Source organism: Talpa occidentalis, unplaced genomic scaffold, assembly GCF_014898055.3.
Source record: "Talpa occidentalis isolate TD23 unplaced genomic scaffold, MPIMG_talOcc4v2.1 talOcc4.2, whole genome shotgun sequence".
NCBI classification, from domain to species: Eukaryota; Metazoa; Chordata; class Mammalia; order Eulipotyphla; family Talpidae; genus Talpa; species Talpa occidentalis.
The window spans coordinates 67,926,187-67,946,256 of NW_023602073.1; the positions used below are offsets into that span (position 1 = coordinate 67,926,187).

At 41.4% G+C, this 20,070-nt stretch overlaps 1 protein-coding gene across 6 annotated transcripts in view; it reads right to left on the reverse strand.

Annotated features, from left to right (window-relative positions):
• The window catches only part of ADGRF5 (adhesion G protein-coupled receptor F5), a 102,690-nt gene that overhangs the window by 53,145 nt on the left and 29,475 nt on the right, over positions 1-20,070 (reverse strand). For 4 of the 6 annotated variants that reach the window (XM_037519847.2, XM_037519844.2, XM_037519846.2 and 1 more), the window contains exons 1-2: positions 16,691-17,029; positions 2,779-2,904 (exon numbers count right to left, since the gene is read on the reverse strand). In XM_037519847.2, coding sequence (XP_037375744.1) covers positions 2,779-2,880 — 102 coding nt within the window. In that variant the 5' untranslated portion in view covers positions 2,881-2,904; positions 16,691-17,029. Of the gene's footprint in view, positions 1-2,778; positions 2,905-16,690; positions 17,031-20,070 lie in introns of those variants that run through there. The other 2 variants (XM_037519845.2, XM_054698855.1) reach the window with 2 other exon arrangements.

Genomic DNA, 20,070 nt, shown 5'->3' on the forward strand with positions numbered 1-20,070 from the left:
CCTTGGCAACAATCCTGTTGGAATGTCTCCTCACACAGGCACACTAACACAGATTTATTTGTACCAGAACAATAACTGGTATTTTAATAACAATGTTATACTAGTAAAATAACAATATTATACTTGTAAAAATAGCTACCAAATCATAAACACTTGCTCTGTGCTAATGACTGTGCTAAATAAACATGTGTGAGAACTTTTCAATCTTCACAACAAAGTCTGAAAAAGATAGAATTTATTCTCACATTACTAGTTGTAGGGGAAACAGGTTCAGAGAGATGAAGAATGATAGCTAAGCTTTCAAAGCTACTGAGGGTGAGAGTCAAGCTTTAGACTTAGGGCTGATGCCTGCGTTGAGAGTCTACAGCCTCACTGCTCAGAGCGTGGTCCTGGGAGCACAGACCTGGCAACTTGTCAGGAATAGGTCATCCTGGGCTCCACCCCAGACGTCCTGAGTTGAGATCTGCATTTTAAGCAGGTCTCCAAGTGGGTGCATGCACATATTGAAGTTTGAGAAGCTAAGTTAACACTCTTCAAAAGCCTATCACTCCATATTCATGGACGTATATTCATAGCAGCTGTTATTCACAATTGCCCAGAAGTGAAAGCAACCCAACTGTCCATTGATGGAGAAATGGATAAACAAAATGTGGCATATACATACAATGGGTCATTCTTCTTTGAGAAAGGAAGGAAATTCCGATGCATACTACAACATAGATAAATTTCTAGGACACTATGCTAAGTGAAATAAGCCAGTCACAAAAAAAAAAATTAAAAAATAATTTAAAAAACCCCAAAACAACCAAATACTGTATGATTACACTTGGATGAAGTACTTAAAGTACTCAAAATCATAGACACAGAAAGTGGAATGGTGATGGCCAGGCCCTGGGAGGTGTTTAATAAGTATAGATTTTCAGTTTTGCAAAATGCAAATTGGTTGAACTGTTACCGGATCCCTATGGCCCCCAGAGGCCAGGGGACAAGATGGTTATTTAGGGGCTGAGGCATGTTGGCGTCAGTCCCAGTGAGGCAGACTCCAGCCATCACTTCTTGGAACCAATAGACCCATGATCCTGTCCTGACCTGAGTGCTGGGCTTTTTCCCCTTTTATATCTGACTTTAGGGCTCTACAATGAGTGGATTTGCAATTGTAAGTGGGTGAGAACCCACTAACAGTGGCCTATCCCCAACCCTGGTCACTGTTCTTGGTACCTTTTGAGCACTGTTCCAGTGTGACTTTTTGTACCATTTCAGTACCACAATGTGAATATAGTTAATGCTACTGAACTATATACTTAACGATGGTTAAGATGGCACGTTTTATATGTATTTTGTCACAACTGAAAAAAAGTCCATCACCTCTTGCTGTATGACAGCACAGGGCAGGATAAGCTGACAAAGCAGATTCAGTCACACCTTCCAAGGGGTTCTCAGCTGGAAAGGTGAGGTCCTTTGGGGTGGCTGTGGGAGCTTCCAAGAAGATGAAGTTCAAATACCACTAAAAGCCAGTACCCCTGGGGGCCACTGGCTTATTCTCTGATCAGCTTGTGCCACTGGTAGATAGAAGGTAGACCTTTGCCGGGCCCACTGTGGTAAAGCAGGGCTCACACAGAGGGAAGGCACTGCTGCCACCAGGAACACTCAGAAACTGTAAGAGAGAGACGCTACCTCCACTAGACAATCCTCCCCCGTGGCTGTCCCCCATGCCGGGGGTAAGCAGAGCTCTGCATTGACTATGGGAATCCACAGGAAGCATCAGTGTACCCTCCTCTATTTATATGAATGAGCTGCTGTGTATGATTATGTGGGCTCTGCCCTGCACACAGGAGTTTGGAAGAAGAAACATACAACATAGTTCCCCCAAATAAAAAAAAATTTAAAAATAATGGGAAAAAAAAAGTAAAAAAGCAAAAAGGGCAAAGGAAACTTACATCAAACAGTGAAAGACACAGAAAGGAGGAAAGAAATACATAAAGTCATGAAACAAAATCCTAAAAGTAAGATCAAGCATTTTAAATATGACATTAAATTATACCTTCTAAATCAAAGTCAGATTTACTCAGACTTGATATAAAAGGGGGTAAAAATACCCTCAAACATGTGCTGTTTAAACAGAACCATTTAGGCAAAGTGATATATTAAAGGCTAAACAAAAACTCGAGAGCAAACAGGCAAATACATACTATAAAAACAGGAAGGAATAACCCAATAATTTTATAAAGAATAGTGGAGGATTTATCACCCTCTTTAGTTAAACCTAGCTCCCATTAGCTTCCCCAAAGACAAAGTGACTTGAGCAATTTGTGGACAAAAGTATTAAAAGTCACTTCTGACTCCTTTGGGATTATCAGTCTGTGATTGTGACACACTGATTGATCCTTTCTGAAATGTAGTCTCTTCTGATGCTCAAGTTAAAATGTATCCTTTGAGAACATGTGTCCTGTTCATCCATCACAACCTGCTTTATAGTCATTGCTAATTTCACAGAGTGGAGCTTAAGGTCTAGAAAGACCGATTTAGTTAAGGAGGGAACCTGGGGCATCTTTCTTGAAGGTAGCTGGATGTTCCCTTGATAAGCAGGCTGATTTCAGAGGATGCAAGTTGTAGCCCAGTGAATACACTAACATCCGGTTGAGGTCACCATCCCACCCTCCATTTGCAGCATTTTCCCAAAAGCCTACAATTTTCGAAAAAGCATTTTCCATCTGTGACGTTCCCAGGAAATCAGAAAAATGTGACAGGGGAAACTATGGCAGGCATGGATTTACTCACCAAAGGATGAACAATAGACTCTAAATTCAAGTTCAGGGTAACTTGGGAAGAATAAATCACAAGAAGCATAAAGCACAACGTGGTTCTCCTTGGGGATTTCATGTCTTCAAGCTTGAGTTGCTTTGCCTGAAATAGAAATGCGATGGTTTAGAGACAGAATGATTTGTTTATCAAATATGGAAAGAACTGGCGAATGCTATCTTGGTCAAGCTACAAAAGACCTTTTCAATAAAGGAGAGAAAAGAACGAGCATAAATAAATGGACTATAGAGAACAGCCCCTGCTTCAGACTTTTGGGCGAGAAAATGACAGTGTCAGAAAGGGTAAGGGAAGGAAGGACTGAGGATAGTACCTGTAAACAGTCTAAAAGTAAGCAATATTTAAGTATATTCCTTGCATACAAGGAGAAGAGAAAGAAGGAAAGAGAAAGGGAAATATTGAGAGGCAGGTAAAGCAAGAAAAAAGGGGAAGACTACTTAGGGAAAAATACTTAAAACATGATCAAATGCACATAATATGGGGACAAGTAACTTTGCCGGTGACCCTGCAATCCACTCTGATAATGTTCAATATATTGTATCCCATTTTGTCCTATTTTTACTTTTAATTCTGGTAGCAACCAATTAAATTGACTTCATGACTCCGACCCATTTGTATGAAAAATTTTGGATTTCATCATAAAATATAAGTTGTATTTCAATCTTTTGTAGTAAATAATATACAGTATGAATAGCACAATATATTTCACCTTATATGTTGATTTTTGATAGTTCTCTGTTTATAATGACGGTGAGCAAATGACGTTTCTTAGTGATGGGACTACTTACTGTTAGTTGCATGTAGAAAATAGAGTATCAGATGGAGTAATCCCAACTCACAGGAGTGTGGGAACCAGGACAAAAGACTTTATTCAGTCTCTTTTCCATACTGAATTTTCTACATGCATATGCTGACGTGAAAAGAGCACTAGACTTAAAAACAGAGGATAAAGGTTGGAATCCAGGGTTACTATAAACTAACTGGCATCCTTGAATAAATCCCTTTTTTTTAGAATACGGAGGGAAGGAGCCACAGTCGACGATGGTAGAGAACTGTAGGTGAGTTGGTGGTGCGTGCAATGCCTGATGGGGGGATCCAAATATTACTTCAAACAAAAGACAAATTAATTAATTAATCAATTGAAAGTCCCTTATTTTCTCCTAGTCCCAGTTTTCCCATCTGTGAAATGGAGATAACTCTCCCTCCCCAAATTCTCTCACAGAGTTTTCTGAGGCTCAGATGCGATGAAAAGCCCTGAATGGCTTCAGGGATGAAAGCTGCAGTGGGCATCAGGCAGCTTGTGAGTGGAACCCAGAGGGCCACAGTCAGGAAGCTCAGACCTTGGCCCTGGCACTGTAGGGATTGCCAGGGGACCGTGGCCAGGATCACCACAGGGAATGGTCAAGACTTACATGCCAGGGAGAGTTGTATTTCAATCACCATCTGCCAGCTGCCTCCTTTTCCTCTTCCCCAGTGGAAAAGAAGGAAGCATAAGGCCCTGGAAACTGACCCAGTTTGCAAATTTGGCAATCAAATACATTTTTTTTAATTCTGCAATTCAATGAATTTTGGAAAATTCTTTGCAATTTAGGTGACAGGAACAGATATTTAAGACCAGATATCTCCTATAGAGGAATATAGAAACTCATCACTTAGTTCTCTTTTAGCAGTTTATTCCCCCCTGTTGAAAGAGAGTGGACTTTTGTCGGTATTGGACAGGCTCAGTGATCTTGGGTAGTGGGGTGAATCAGTATTTAGCAGGCAATTGAAACTTTTCAGGTCCTCACTTGGTGCACTTTACTAGCTGGTTCCACCTTGATGCATTTAATTAAGGGGAGAAAACTTAATAACTGAATGACTAATGAGCCTCCCTTGGTATGTGACTGTCAGGGAGGGACTCAAACATTAGAGGGACTGAAGCTGCTTCTCTATCTTTCCACCATTTCCCAGTGTAGGCTTTTTGTCAGAGTTAGTAAAAATTGTGTCTCCAAATGGTCGTGTCTCGTTCTTTTGTATGAGCCACTGGCCAATACAGTTCACTATATTCTGTCCAAGGGAAGGCATCCGGAACCATTCTCTCCACTCTCCCCAAAGATAGTTCTTGATTCAATTAACATTCTTTTCTCTGTTGACTTATTTGGTAATATTACAAAATCACAAGTCAATAGAAAGGGAGATGTAGGAAGTTTCCCCACTGTGGGGAGGTGGGTGTCCTCTGGATGTGGAGAAATGACAATAGCTTCATGCAGCCAGGGGGAGGGGATTTCTACAGAAGGGAGAATTCCACCACTTAGAGGTCAAAATATCAAAAATAACAGAAAACCACTATGGCATGGGCCTGACCAATGGGAACAATGATGTCTGTTGAAGACAAGCTTTCTTACCTATATCAACAATCTTTCACTGACCCTTCAAATCACTGCTGTTCTCATAGCATCCCACATTCATGGTAATTTGTTTTCAAGAGGGCCCCCTTAATTAAAAATCCCCTAGAAGTTCATATTTATTCTACATCTTTGGAGTGGAGAGGTGGTTAATGAGTAAGAAACACAAACAGAGTCAGAGAACGAAAGACAATTATCTGATGTCATTCTCAGCTTTTTTCTCTTTTAAAATTATAAATCCTGGACACTCTCTACTGAAACTCACCCACTGTAGAGGGCTACTGTATTCTTAAAAAAAAGCTGGTAAATAAGATCTCCTCCCCAGTACTAATCCAGTAGTCCTGAGCAACTTCCGGGTCTCCTCTGACTATTTTCCTGTCTGTGCAGTTAGAAGAGAGGGAGAGAGAAGTCAAGTACCCTGAGATCATATGTCAAGAATAAGTCATCAGACTTCTCAGTAGCACTGCGTTTAGAGGATGAGGGTCAGAGTTCCTTGAAGTGGTCTGTACCGACATTCTCTTGAGGAATGATTACGCATCAGGAACCACCATTATACAACCTCCATTGTATAACACGTCTGAAACACATCAGGCCCAGGTCCTAGACCCAACCAACACTTAAGACCAACTGCTGCTGTCCGGGAAACCCTTCATCAGCCCTGACCTTCCTAGACTTTACTGGGAGTTGGGAGCCTGGGGGGAGGGAGAAGAAATGTTTTATTTCCTAAGTCCTACAAAGCTCTGCCTTCCCATGCTCATGGATGGCCTCGACCCATCTCCTCTAGGGAGTGGCCTTGATGCTGTCTTTGGCTCCTCTGTAGGAGCAAGGCAAGAGGTGGAAGTGAATCCACCATTAATCAGCCTGTGTCCAGACACCTCCCCCATCCTCCAGGCCCTCTTCTTAGCACTACCCTCTACCACCATCCTGGAAGGAAGTTCCTTGGAGTATTTGTATATTATCTGCTTCCGTGGTCCTTGTCCCTGGCTGCACATCAAAATAATTACCTGCAAGTTCCTTTTTTTTATTTGTTTTTTATTTTAATATGATGCCAGACCAATTAAATCAGAATTTCTGGGGGGTGAGAGGTGAGATTCTGTATTAACCCAAGCTGTTTCAGATGCATAGGAAGGTTTGAGGTCTCTCTCCACCAAAAGAAACTGTTTTAGAAGAAAAATCAGAGGAGAGTACATTTAGAAGGAACTCAGCTGATGGTGGGTGAATGGTTGGTTTAATGAGATATGATCTCCCCACCAATTTTTTATTCAATTCCATAACTTTGGCTGTCATTTAAGATTGTGTTATTTATCTCATATAATATGGGTTGCACACTTATGAACCAATAAATACAGCATGCTTTCTATAGTCCCAAAATCGTGCTATGCAGTCACAAAAAAATTAAGCTCTGGTCTTTGCCCCCAAGAAGCTTGCAATCTCATGAGAAAGGCATAAAACATACAAGTAAAGTGACATAGACTGAGAAAAAAAATAAGTTTATAAAACAGTATTTACTACAATCTACTATGTATCAGGCACAGTGTTAACTAAATGCAGCAACTATGTTAATTAATTTAGCCCTCACCATAATCTTGTGAGGTTGATATTTAAATCCTAACTTACAGATGAGGAAACAAAGACCTAGAGAGGCTGCAGAGCTTATGAGGCCAACCAGCTAGTATGAAACACAGCCAAATTTGCCCCCACGTTGGCCTTTCTTTGAAGTAAGCTGCAGTATGCAAGTGATAGGCAGGACTGGCGGTGAGGATGGGGGAGTTGGGTGAGATGTGCAGGGGCCAGAGTCACTGGCTGGAGCCCGAAAGATGGGCAATATTTCAATGGGTAGTGGAGAAAGAAAAGAAAATTTCAGGCAAAGGAGAACAGCACAAGCAATGGCAGTTGTCGCTTTCAAAAGGGGTGAGTGAGACAGCCCAAAAGGCGAAGTTTGGCAGTCTGTTGAGTCACTTCTGGAAGTTGCCTTGAGCAGCTTGTCCAGCCACTGTGACACTGTGACACCATGATGTGGTTCAGGAGGCATTGTTTCCTGAGCTATCACCGTTCACCAAAAAAGCCAGAGCTATTTTTGTTCCATCTTGGAAAGAACATGAATTTGATGGCATTAACATTCAAGTGGTTCCCTCCTTCCTGGAGTGGAAAGAGCATGACTTTGTAGCAAAACAGTCTTGCCTTCTGATTTCAGCTCCACTACTTGGTAACTCTGGCGAGACACTGAACACTGTGGAGCTTCAGTTTCCTGATTGAATAAGGACCACACACCTTGCAGCATCATTGTAAATATTAGTGATCATGCCTCCGACAAAGCACAAAAGGGCCTGGTCATGGACGGAATTTATTCTGGGCTGAGTTGTGTGCCTCCAAAACTGCTGTGCTGAAGCTGTAACCCCCAGACTATCAGAATGTGACTTTATTTGAAGATAAGGTCTTTAAAGAGGTAATTAAATTAAAATGAAGGTATCAGGCTGGGCCCTAATTCAATATGACCAGAAACCTTACAAGAAAAGAAGATAAGGGCACAGACACACACAGAGACAAGACCACATGAAGATGCCAGAGGATGCTGGCCACCTACCAGCATCAAACCACTGACACTTTGATTTCAGAATTCTAGCCTCCAGAATTGTAAGGATATAATTTCTGTTGTGTTAGCCGCCCAGTCTATGGAACTATGCTAGGGAAGTCCTAGAAAAACAATTTAGAATTCAAGAAAAATATAGCTTTTTTATGTTTTCTGTCACTTAAGGGGGTGAGTGTGGCCCTTTCATCTATTGGTCAGTATTTGGTGAGTATTTACTCAGTGTTTGGTATTTTTTGTGAATATTACTAAAAGTATGGTTGGTGTGTCTGATGAGCATAAAAACACACATTCAGACTTGTAAGACTGGTTAGAATTCACTGTAGTTCAAACTCTTTCAATTGTGCACATGTGTATACACACACACACACACATACACACATCTAGTTTTTCAAATGATAAAACTAAGGTCTAGCAAGGATTGTAAGTCTTAAAGGCAGCTAGGGGCAGAGTCAGCACTCAAGAAATCAACCAAAGATTCTTAAATTTCTAAATGATAATATTTTTCAGGAAAACCATTTATGATAGAGTTGGGGATAGCTGTCAGACGACTAGGAGGAGGAGGAGGATGAAGAAAGAGGTGGATGTTGATGATTATAAGAGGCTTGTTATTTATTGGATGCTCACTATGTTCCAGACTTGGTGCAAAGTCTTTCTGAATATTATGTCATTTAACCCTCTCAATGACATTGTGGTACTACTAAGTTATCCCTACTTTTTAGATTTGAAAATGAAAGGTTAGAAGGAGGAGCAACTCATCAAGGCCATACAATTAATAAGTGGTAATTAAAATTCTAAACCAAACAGTTTGTTTCTCTGGGGAAAAAAAAATGTACCATTTGGTCTAAAAGAAATTTTAAAGGGATAGCAACAAGAACAAATGGAAAACTCTATGGACGCTAGACAAGGCAACTAGAAACATAAATTCTAGCCTCGCTTTGCCATTAGTTAGCCGTGTAACCAAGCTGTGTGCCATTGGTTAGCTGTGGGCAAATCACTTCACCTCTCTGAGTCTGCGTTTTCTTATCAGTACACTTAGGGAGTTAATTGCACTCATTTCAAAATTGGGGTTAGGCTCTTAAGCTTTAGTGATATAACACTGGATCTGAAATATTTGTGAGGGATTTTAGATTCTTCAGACTGTAATGGATCTTGCAGAGATCAGTGCCTGCACTCCAATTGTGAAAGCATGAGTTCATGTCTGTCTTGCATCCCTATAGCCTAGGAAAAAATGGAAGTCCATGTATATACTTTGCTCCTTGTCATAGATTAGTTGGCCATATGTGCATTGCTTTGTTTCTAGGCTTTCAATTTGATTCCACTGGTCTGTGTGTCTGTTTTTGTTCAAGTACCACACTGTCTTTATTATTATGGCTTTGTAGTATAGTTTGAAGTCTCAGAGTGTAATACCTCTGTTCTTCCTCCTATTAGTTAGGAGAGTTTTGTCTATTCAAGGTTTTTTTTTTTTTTTTGATTCCTTATGAATTTCAGCAATATTTGTTCTATTTCTTTGAAGAATGCCATTGAGATTTTTATTGGAATTATATTGAATCTGTAAATTGCTTTTGGAAGGATGGGCATATTGATAATGTTAATTCTACTGATCCATGAGCAGGGAATGAATGGAGAAATAAAATATTGTACAAAAATGAACAATAATGTAAGGGAAAAAATGAAAGTCATTGCAATCGTGTGTGTGAGAGGTAGTGAATGCCTGGGTGAGGTAGCAAATCAGAGAGTTGGAAAAATGCAAGAGAGCTCCAGAAGTACTCTTCTCACATATTAAAGCCTGTCCAGTTCCCTACTGCTTTTGGAATAAAGTCAAATGCTTTCCTTGATACTCAAGACCTACCGTGTCTTGAATTTTATTTTTCAGAGCAAGTATTCAACAAGCATCTATCATTTTTATTGATAACTTATGAAAGTTGGTTGTTTTTTTCATAATTTAAAGTAGAGCAAGAGATTTTCCTGTGTTCATGAAAAAGCAAAAATACAAAAACCAATCTTTGAGAATTAATCCTGGAGGTAGAGAGGAATAGTTATTTATTGTCAAACTATTTTCCAAATTTGGTAAAACTACAATATTCCTGGTATTTACTTGGCTATTATGCTCCATCTCTTTCTGCTATTCAAATTCTATCCATTGTCCAATGCTCTCATAGCCTTTGGCTGATGGTTCGCTGATATGTTCAACTATAAATAATTCCTTTTTCCTATGAACACCCACATCTGACCAAGGTGTTTATTCTTCTCCTTGTATTATATTGATTACTGTAAATATTACATGAAGCATGTCTATTTATTCCTTCCACTTATGTAGTCATTCAATTTATTAATTTGTGCTAAAAGCTAGGTGTTTTGTTAGTACAGAAGTAGGCAGAAATAAAGCTATGGTCCCATCACCACGGAGCTTAGAATCTAATGAGCATGACTAAAGAATCAAATACTCAATTCATGGACTAACCATAGCTGGGGAACTGCTAACAAGCATAATAGTTATACTACTAATATTTGTTGAGCACTGAAAATGTGCCAGGGAAACACTGACTATATTATATTCTTTAATCCTCACAATCCTCCTTGAAGTGGTTCATGTATGATATCTGATTAATAGTCTGATATCAAATTAACTGAATCAAGATCACAAAGCTGGTCAAGTGACAGGCGCAGAAATTGACTTCCAGAAGCCATCCTTTGAGCCATGTGCTGCACGTAATAAAGCCTAAAGCAGAGTAACATGAAATAGTCTGGGAAATTTGTAGGTGTCCCAGGAGTATTTAATTGAGTTAAAATATGAAGCATAAGTTGGAGGTAGCTAAAAACAAAATTGGAAGTTGTTGAGAGGAGTGGAAGACCCAGTCAGAAAGAAAATCATATGCAAAGGCCCTGAGGCAGGAAACTGCAAGGCACATTCCAGGAGGTCAGAACGGCTAGAACACAAAAGAAAACAGGATGTGGGCACGAGGTGGAACTGGTGAGGCAAATTGGAACAAGAACAGGTAGAACTGTTAATTGCAACTCTGGGAGTGGATAAAATAGATTAGGAAGGCAGCAGAGAAGATCTAGGACCAAGGCCACAGAATTGCAATAATCAAATGGCCATTCAAGGAAGACAATAGAGCTGAACTGTTGGGGAAGAATATCCAGAGAGCCAGGAGGGAAATAAGGCTCCCAGAGAGTCTGGAAGCTCAGATTTCAAGAACCAGAGTCTTGTCAATTATGTCTTTTGGTGCTGAGAGGGCCATTAAGGAGAGATGAAATAGCCCACTGGATTTGGAGATATGATGTCTTAGTAAGGGGGGGAGGTCTCTTTGGGGTGAAGGGGGAGGAAATCATATTGGGAGGAGCTTAGAGGGTATGGGGAGTGAGAACTTAGAGATGATGGGCACATAAAACTCAAGAAATTTGGTTACAAAGGGACCTCCCATATGTAAACCACTTAGTTTCATATTGCACAAAGTAAGTCATGTTATATGCGTGAACTTTCTAAGAATGGAATTAATAGCATTACCACTACAGCAGTATCAAGGGAAGTCAAACTTCTGACTAAATCCTGGTTTTTGGCTTAGACAAGTTATTGTTACCTTTGAAAGATACTTCTCTATGTGTGCCCCTCCTCCCGCCCCGCTGAGGAACACAGGCTGCATATATGCTCACGTGACTTTTTTTTTTTTTTTAAAGATTTATATGTTTATTTATTTATTTATACAAGCACTGGGTACAGTCAGAAGCGCGGGAGGGTGAGAGAATTCACCAGAACCAGAGCGGGAAGCAGAGCAGGCAGAAGGACCGAAGTACTCTGCTGAGGGGAGCAGCGGGCGGCAGGAGAGGTCTGCGCGCCATGTGGGACCCTCCTCCAGTGGCCGGGGAGTCGTCGGGGATCGAACCGGCACTGCAGAGGCTGTGGGCAGCCTCGCAACCCAGCGCTCAACCACTGCACCACTGGGGAGGCCCTTACGTGACTATTTTTAACATGTATTTCTGATCACAACACAGACTAGGTGAGAGACTGAACACTGATATTCACATATAGAATTCTACTACAAGAGGATAGTTTGAAGCAGAGCTTTTCTTGATGATAGATGATGGGTGGTCATGCATAAGTTCCAGAAAGACTTTCACTGCAGATTTTATTATGATGAATACTCTTCACTCATTTCCATGAGCTATGGGACTGCAACATGGATGGGACACCATCAGTGACCTCCCTCTTGAACTGTAGAAGTACAGATCAAACCCCCCCAAGTTTGACTTTAAGAACCTGTCTCATAGATCTGTGAGTTTTACAGCAGAAGCTATAGCACTTATCTTTGCTGACCTTATTTAATTAGATGATTCCTCCCTCACACATGCAGAACGATAAGCTAAATATTTATTTAACAGAAACACGAAACACAATACCAATTAAAGAACTGCCTTGAACACTTTTTTTCTATTTAATTTTCCTTTGCCTTGAAATAAGGACCTGCAGCAGCATTGTGCCAGGGCAGCTCAGGACTATCAGATTACAGAAGAACATTTGTTTGTACACAATGGGATCAAGTTTTCCAAAACACACTGCACATGTGTGCAGTGTTGATAACCTTTTATCCTTTTTTTCCTTGTTGTAAATCACTGGAGGATTTTAACCTTTAAGCAAGAGATTGCCATCTTTATCAAAACATTCAGTTCCTAAGTCTGCTCTTATCTAGTCTATCTTGTGACTTCCATTTGCCATGTGCAAGGGTTTCCCTAAGCCCTGGTGAACAATGCTGGGGTGTATTCCAATTGCCAAGGAGGGTAGCCCTGTGGTTGGTTGTATAGAACTTTGGGGGCCTTGGGTTCGGGTCCAAGCTTTACAGTTCTGTGGTTCCACCCTTCATTAGGCGAGATTCAAAATAACACTGGAGTATTTTAATAATAACAATAGCAGACCAATTAGAACACCCTCTGGTGCCCCTGGAGCAGGAGCAGAGGCCTGGAGACAATAACTGCTGGATAGCAGGGAGGTCGATGGGAGGGCCCAAGGTCAAGGTTTGGGAGGCTGGGCAGAGGTGGGTAAGGGCCACTCCAGGCACTTATTTACCATGTGGCTTAAATGCTCCAACATTCTAATAATTGGCATGGCTATGTCTGGCCTCTGTTCCTCCTTTCACAGCCCTTGTCCACTCTAGCTCCCCGAGATCAGGCATTGCTGTCCGTAGTTGGTGACTTTACTTCTCATAGCTTCTTTTGTAAAATATGTTATAAACATTGACAATAAATATTGGTTCAGTGGACTGCTACCTCTCAGTTTCTTCTCATGCTATTCTTTGCAACTGCAATGCTCTATTCTCCTTCCTGGGCTTTACTCATCACTCCAGGACTTGTTTTTTCACTTAATAACAACAATTGCTATCACTTATCAAGCCCCTGCTGTGTAGTAGGCAATAGTCAGAAGTACTGGGGTATAGGCCAGAAATGCGGGGGGTAAGAGGATTCACTAGAGACAGAGCGGGGAACATAACAGCTGGATGTACTGAAATACTGGATGTACTGAAATACCGCTGAGGGGAGCAGCGGGTGAGACAGGAGAGGTCTGCTGTGCCATATAATGAGGGTTAGCCCCCTGGCCAGGGATTGAACTCAGGTCAGAGTGGTGATTGATAGTGCTGAGATTTAACTCCTACGCCACCAGGGAGACCCAGGTCTGTTATTATTAAAATGTTCAGTGATTCCGCCCTGCCCTCCCTTGAGAGTAAAGCTAATTAAGGGAAAAGATCCTCTGCCTTTGTCTTTCCCTGAAACTTGACAAGTCTCTTCAGAGTAGGTGCCTCCACTAAATTGTGATTTTAAAGGTTTCACTTTTGTAACTATCTTCTAGGAAACAGGCAAAATTTCAATTGTTTTAACCATCATGACAAGAATTGCACCCTGGATGCTGAAAAACTGGTAAATGGCTCACAACTTCACAGTTTTCTCACAGCCTATGAGATATTTAACTTAATAAGCATTTCCACAGCACCAGTTCTGTGTGAAAATTCACAGACTCTGGTAAAACGGAGATAAACTGAGAAATTGCCCTCACCCCATCCTCCCAGCCCATAGAGCTCTCTGTACAGGAGACAGACAGCACACCAAGGAGCTATACTGAGCTGAACCATGCCAAGAAACATTGGAGAAGAAAGCTTCTAGGAGCACATCTGATGATCAAAACCAGTCCTGATTATTGTCTATCCATATTTAGATTAAACCAGAAAGTGGCAGTTCTGGCCACTCAATTAGTAGTAGTATTTATTTTTTCTCCTATTCTTAAGATTAGGACACAACATGTGAAAGTGACCTTGAGTAAAACGTATGATTCCACAGTCTTCTGGCACTAGAAGAGCACATCCTGTTTATCTAGAACATTTAATCTGATTTTGTAAATTCTGCAAATAATAGGGAGCCCATGAATCTACAGTGAAGTGAATGGGGTTATGCCACTGACATGGGAGCTGGAAAACCCTTCTTTGTCACATTCATATGTGAGATGGGTTCGTCCCGTTCTTAACAGCAACAGCCGGAATCCTAATACATGCTGTTCACAGCTGCTGACACTTCTGGCACCAAGTCCTCAGCTACAGGAACAGGTATCACTGCTACTCCTCATTAGTCACTTGATCTCCTAGAATCAGGATACAGCGATTCTCAGCCCTACCTGCTTAATAGAAACACATAAAACAACAGCAACATACCTCGGTCCCTTCCCCAGAGATTCTGATTTTATTACTTCAAGGAAAGTGTCTGAGCAATGTTTTCTTTTTGTTAAGATTCTGGGTTAACATTCATAGACAGCAAGTGGTGTTAGAATCTGCCATAAATTTGGACCAGGAAATAGCGTGATCTGTCTATAGATTTCCAGAAAAATACGTGCCATGTTGTTGCAAAGCCTATCGAATCCAGGCATTAACCTTAATTCTCTATTCTACATGATTTTCACCCTCACAAGACTGACGAAGAATAAGATTGGAAAGCCAGAGATCTGGGTTTATTCTCATCTCAATGTCCCCAAAAAGTATCCTTTTTCATACTGGCCAAACAACCTTTGAAACTCTCATTTTTGTATTCCATAAGATGGAGATATCTGCTTTACCCATGATATGATGAGAGAAGAGGAAGTCTCTATCCTAAGCATTACGTAATAGGATGAAATATTAATCAGATTAACTAGGGATTAGGAGAAGGAATGAAGGCAGGCAAATTAACAGGATAGTTGTGAAAGCATTACAGAAAGTCCCAAGTCAGCAGAGCCAGTAGATTTCTAGTTTAGGGTAGCAAATTCCAAATAGTAACTCCAAGTATTTTGTGATTATCTATAGGTTTAAGGTTGTCTATTTTTACATTCTTTCTAAACCCGTTCTCTATGACATTGTAGCAACTTGTTTGTAGTGATTTTTCCTTATAGTCACATGTCTCATCACAATAGATAAAGGAAAAAAATAAAAGGTTACTTTTTTACAGAAGGCTAAAAAAAATAAACCTACCTGTCATATGCATTTATTATCCACTAAATAAAAAAAAATTCTCCCACCCTCAAGTTATCTTTCCACTTTATATCTGTGTATCTATCTTATCTATCCATCCATCCATCCACTATTCATTCATCCATCCATACATCCATACATGCATACATACATACATTCATCCATCTATTTCCTTTTATTTTTTTCCTGTTCTTTTCCAGAACAAGGCTGCCTTTGAAGACCTTCAAGAGAGAAGACTAAACCATTAGTTGGAAAATCTAGAGTTTAATCTATGGAAAGTTATTATTATTAATCTCCAAAGCCAAAACTGATACAAAAATAATAACGGTAAAAGTGAACAAAGCACTTTCAGATTTTTCTAAGTGTTAAAAATCTGTTCACACCTCCCATGTATCATCTTGTCTTTCCAGTGAGAAGACAGTGCTGTCAAGGATTAGTCCACGAATCTGACTATGAGCATTTGCTGTTCTCCTAAGTGCCCTGGGTTGTCTTATAGCTGGGAAGACACAATATAAGTCAGAAGACAGAAAATATGTCATCAAATTGGTAAAACACGCAGCAAACTATTGATAGGATAATTGGGGGGGGGCATGAAAAGAGCGTGGGTTAGTGGATGTGTGGCTTAAGACCCTGGTAGAGGCAGTGTTACAGCATGAATATACTCATGTATTACTTGCGTGGCTCAAAAAGAAAGACCAAAAGCATCAGCCCTTTACAGAAACAAAAACTTAGGTGCTGTGAAGCAGTGTGGACTGGCTTTCTATGAAGTGTAAAAAGGCACGATTTAAGCAACCCTCACACTATCGAGCTCTTCCTCCCTCCTAGAATGCAGAAGGCATTCTTGCCCCCCAGCACTGTTCCTGCTCTCCTTCCTGGCACTAACGGTAAACCTTTTCCTGCTTTGTCTTGGGTGGGAGGTTGCAGCTTACATTTCACCTCTCAGAGAGCACCCCTGACCCCAGGCACAGTCTGGGAGCTGTGAAAATCCCCAGTGCTCCCCTGCTCCACACAGACAGCCTTCCCTTTATAGGCACCACCGCAACATGGCTGCCTGGACAGGGAATGCTCACATAGCCGTCCATGAATACTCTGGTCTTTATGGAATTTTCTGGCTCAGGCAGGGATGGGAGAATTCATTAAAAAAAAAAAAAGAGGAAGAAGGGAAAAAGGAAATGAAAATGCTCTTCATTGTAGATAAAATCCTAAAAGGATCTTAGCTAATTGCCTGAAAATTAAATTCCCTTACCATAGTCTCATCAATTTGACCAACCACACAATGCCCTTGACAGCACAGCCATTTGAAAGAAAATCAAGCAAAGACCGGAAGATGCCTTAAAAGGAAAATCAAAGTGGCTGTAGCTGCTCCTGGGGTCCTGCTGCAGAGAGAGACAGACCCCTGCAGGAGAAGTGCCTGTTACCTGTCCAGCAGCGTTGTCCCCAGGCGGGCTGCTGCCTTGTTCAGACGCCTAAAGCATCCAGGTTTCCACTGCGAGGCCAGTGGCCTCCTCGGAGCTCTCACACCCAGTGAAGGGAGAGCCACGCAGCACTCATCTTGAGATCGCAGGCAGAGCTGGCAGCTCCACACTGAGTTCAGTCTCACCCCTTACTGGTGCCACCCCAGCCTCTGCCCTCCGAGCCTCACAGAGCCATCCCTGAGACCTCACTGCTGTTTGAAAAACAAGAAGTAATTTCCTGGTCCTCTTCCCCGGATGGTGTGTGCGATTTCCCTCACGCCCATGGGAAGTCCTTCAGATCCTTCTTATCTGGAAACCTCTCCACTGAGTGGCCAGACTTGTTTGGCAATGCCGCTAGGTCTTGCTTTCCTTTCTCCGTAGAAAAAAATCATAAAAATGAAGCCAAAGTAAACCAAAATGGCTTAGAACTAATGAGTGGGTATCGGAAACCTGATTTAAACCTTAGAAAGACACCCGTTAAATTAGATTGTGATTTCAGAGTGGGAGGGAAATCACAATTCGATGAGTTCCTTGTCTCTGGCAGTTCCTTGATTTGAGTTCCTTGATTTGAGTTCTTCAAATCGATGAGTTCCTTGTCTCTGGCAGTACCAAGAAGTCCCAGAGTAAAAATATCCTCAGAGTATGAGAAGAGCTAAAGAAGTCATTTAGTCTTTGCCCCCAAACTCTGGGGAGGGATGCACTTCAACATTCAGCAGAAAGGGGATGCTCAGTTTTCCCATATTCCAGGGAGACTCTGAATATTTGTGCAGAGAACTATAAACTCTATGACATCTCAACAACACTGATATTTAAAGATAAGGAGCTAATGGAAAATGACCAGTTGGCAGGAAGCAGTCAGGTTGTTATATTTAGAGATGAATTATAGCCAGAGGATTTGAGCAGGAAATCACCTACCCGTCCTCATTTGTAAAATGAGGCAACTGAGGCCCAAGGAGAAACAGTGACTCACCCTGGGCCAGAGAACAGATGAGAGTAGATTACACCTAAGTGTTCTTAAATTTTAGTATGGGCTGTGCTGTTCAATTCCTGCTCTGGAGGCCTACCCACAACATGTTGGATGAATGACACCTGGTCTGGAGTCCAGGAATCTGCCTTGTGAGTAGATGTTCTAGGTGAGTCTGATGGAGCTAATTCCAAGACTCACATCCTTATAGCAAGGACTGCAGGATTCCTGCAGAGCCAGACTGCAGGATTCAAGCCTTAGTCCCACAGATGTATATGTATATGGTCTTGTACACATGATGAGACTTATAGAGACTCGAATTTTAGTGTGTGGCTAATAATGCCACTGAGTTTTGGGGGCCCTGGGAAAGCCGGGCAGAGAGGGACAGCTTGAGCCTGTTCATAGTATTTGGAGACCTGGCCTTGAGCCCTCCAAACTCAGTTTTGTTGCATTCTTTCTTGTTGTACACCATCCTCTTCTTTCAGTGCCCCCTTCTCTTTTGGCCAAGACGCTCCCTTAGATGTGTCAGCAAGCAAGTGGTACTCAGGGTAGAGGCAAAAGTGAAGTATTTTGGTAAAAAGAAGATGAGCCTTCAAAATATTGCTATCCTGCTTCTTCATTCTGATTCTCCATTACATTCCACAGCTCACTCCATGCCATCACTGGCAGATGTTGGTAGTTGTTCACCCAAGGTCAGGTCTGGCAGGGGACTCACCAGCAGCCAGGCTGTGTGTTCAGGGAGGGGACCAGGGAGGCAGGGTGATCCCTAGGGCCAGGGGTACATGATGATTGGTCGAAAGCACAGAGATCTCATTCTCCTTGCTGGCGGTTAGGTATAATTGGACATGTGGTCCATTGCAGAGGCATGTTGCCTCTGAATTTGCTATTAGTGGCACAACAAAGAGGCTTACTATTTAATTGTGTTCTAACTGAAGTTTCTGCTATTTGTGGCTAAAAGGCTACTATGATAAATTGATGAATCATTATGAAAAATAAATCTTTTTATCCTTTATAAAACACTGCTCTTGGCCTCAAAAAAAAAAAAATTAGGAAGGATACTGGTGCCTCCCTGGTGGTCAGGAGTTAGTCTCAGCACTATCAAGCTATCACCATCACGAGTTCAAACCCCGGCCAGGGAGCTAACCCATATGGTGCAGCAGACCTCTCCTGTCTCCCCGCTGCTCCCCTCAGCAGTGTATTTCTGTAGATCTGCCAGATTCTGCTCCAGATTCTGTCTCTGGTGAATCCTCTCACCACCCCCCCACACTCCCCTTACCTCCGGCCTATACCCCAGTTCTTGTTTGCATAAACAAATAAAAAAAAATCTTTAAAAAAATAAGAATACTAAAACACACACAGAGTCCCAAGTAAAATATTCCTAATTAATTTCTAATGCAAAGTATTTATGGCATTGACTTATTTCAGCAAATGGATAAGGATTCTCAAGATTATTTTTATACTAAAAAACATCTATATTAATTAGTGGGGAAGCACCTGGTCTGGAAAACCAGACCAACCTGGAGGTTAAGTGATTGAACATCAGATCTGCCAACTAATAGCTCCATGGAATCTTAATCCGATTACTCATGCCATTTAAACTTTCTTGGTTGTTTCTTCATCTGTAAAAATCAGAGCCATAATAATACCTACCTCAGGTTTGTTGTGAGGGCTAAACGAATTAGTAAAAAATGCTTGAAAAAAAAATGCTTTGAACAGAGTCTGGCACATAGTAAGCATAGAGAAGTGTTGACTTTTGTTATTTCTTCAATAAAGAAAGAGCTTTACTTTCTGCTAGTTTCTGCTAGGTGCGGCACAGATTGGCACTCTAAAGATGCCTCCAAAACATATCTTGTCTCTGTCACAGATTTGGCTCTTTTAGGGATCACTTGAGTGGGCAGTTTTAAATTGCAAATAAAACACACCGGCTGTGCTATGGAGGAATGAAGAAAATATAGAAGGAAGTGGGACATTAAAAAGAAGCTGGCCACTAATGGCTTTGTAATTGCAAGGTAGAACTAGAGGTTGGAGACAGCTAGCCTGATCCATGAGAAAGGGGAGCATGCAGACATGGAGACTTCAAGATTAACAATGGGGGGGGAGTTTGAATTACATACACCTTGCATTAAAAAAAAAAAAAAAAAAAAAGCATAACCTGCCTTCAGAGTGACTTCCTGAGGAAAAGCTTCCTTTAAAACCCTGTGTCTTTCTCCTGCTTGAATTGGGTTGTTAGGCTCTGTTGGCTCGTTGATCTGCATTAGGGCGTTGTCAGGTGGCTGTCCTTTGCTTCCCTGAGGAGCAATTCCTCTCTCACCCGCAGACCAGTTTGTTGCTAGGAACATTCTGTGCTTGTAGCACTTACTTTACAATGAAAACAAAGACA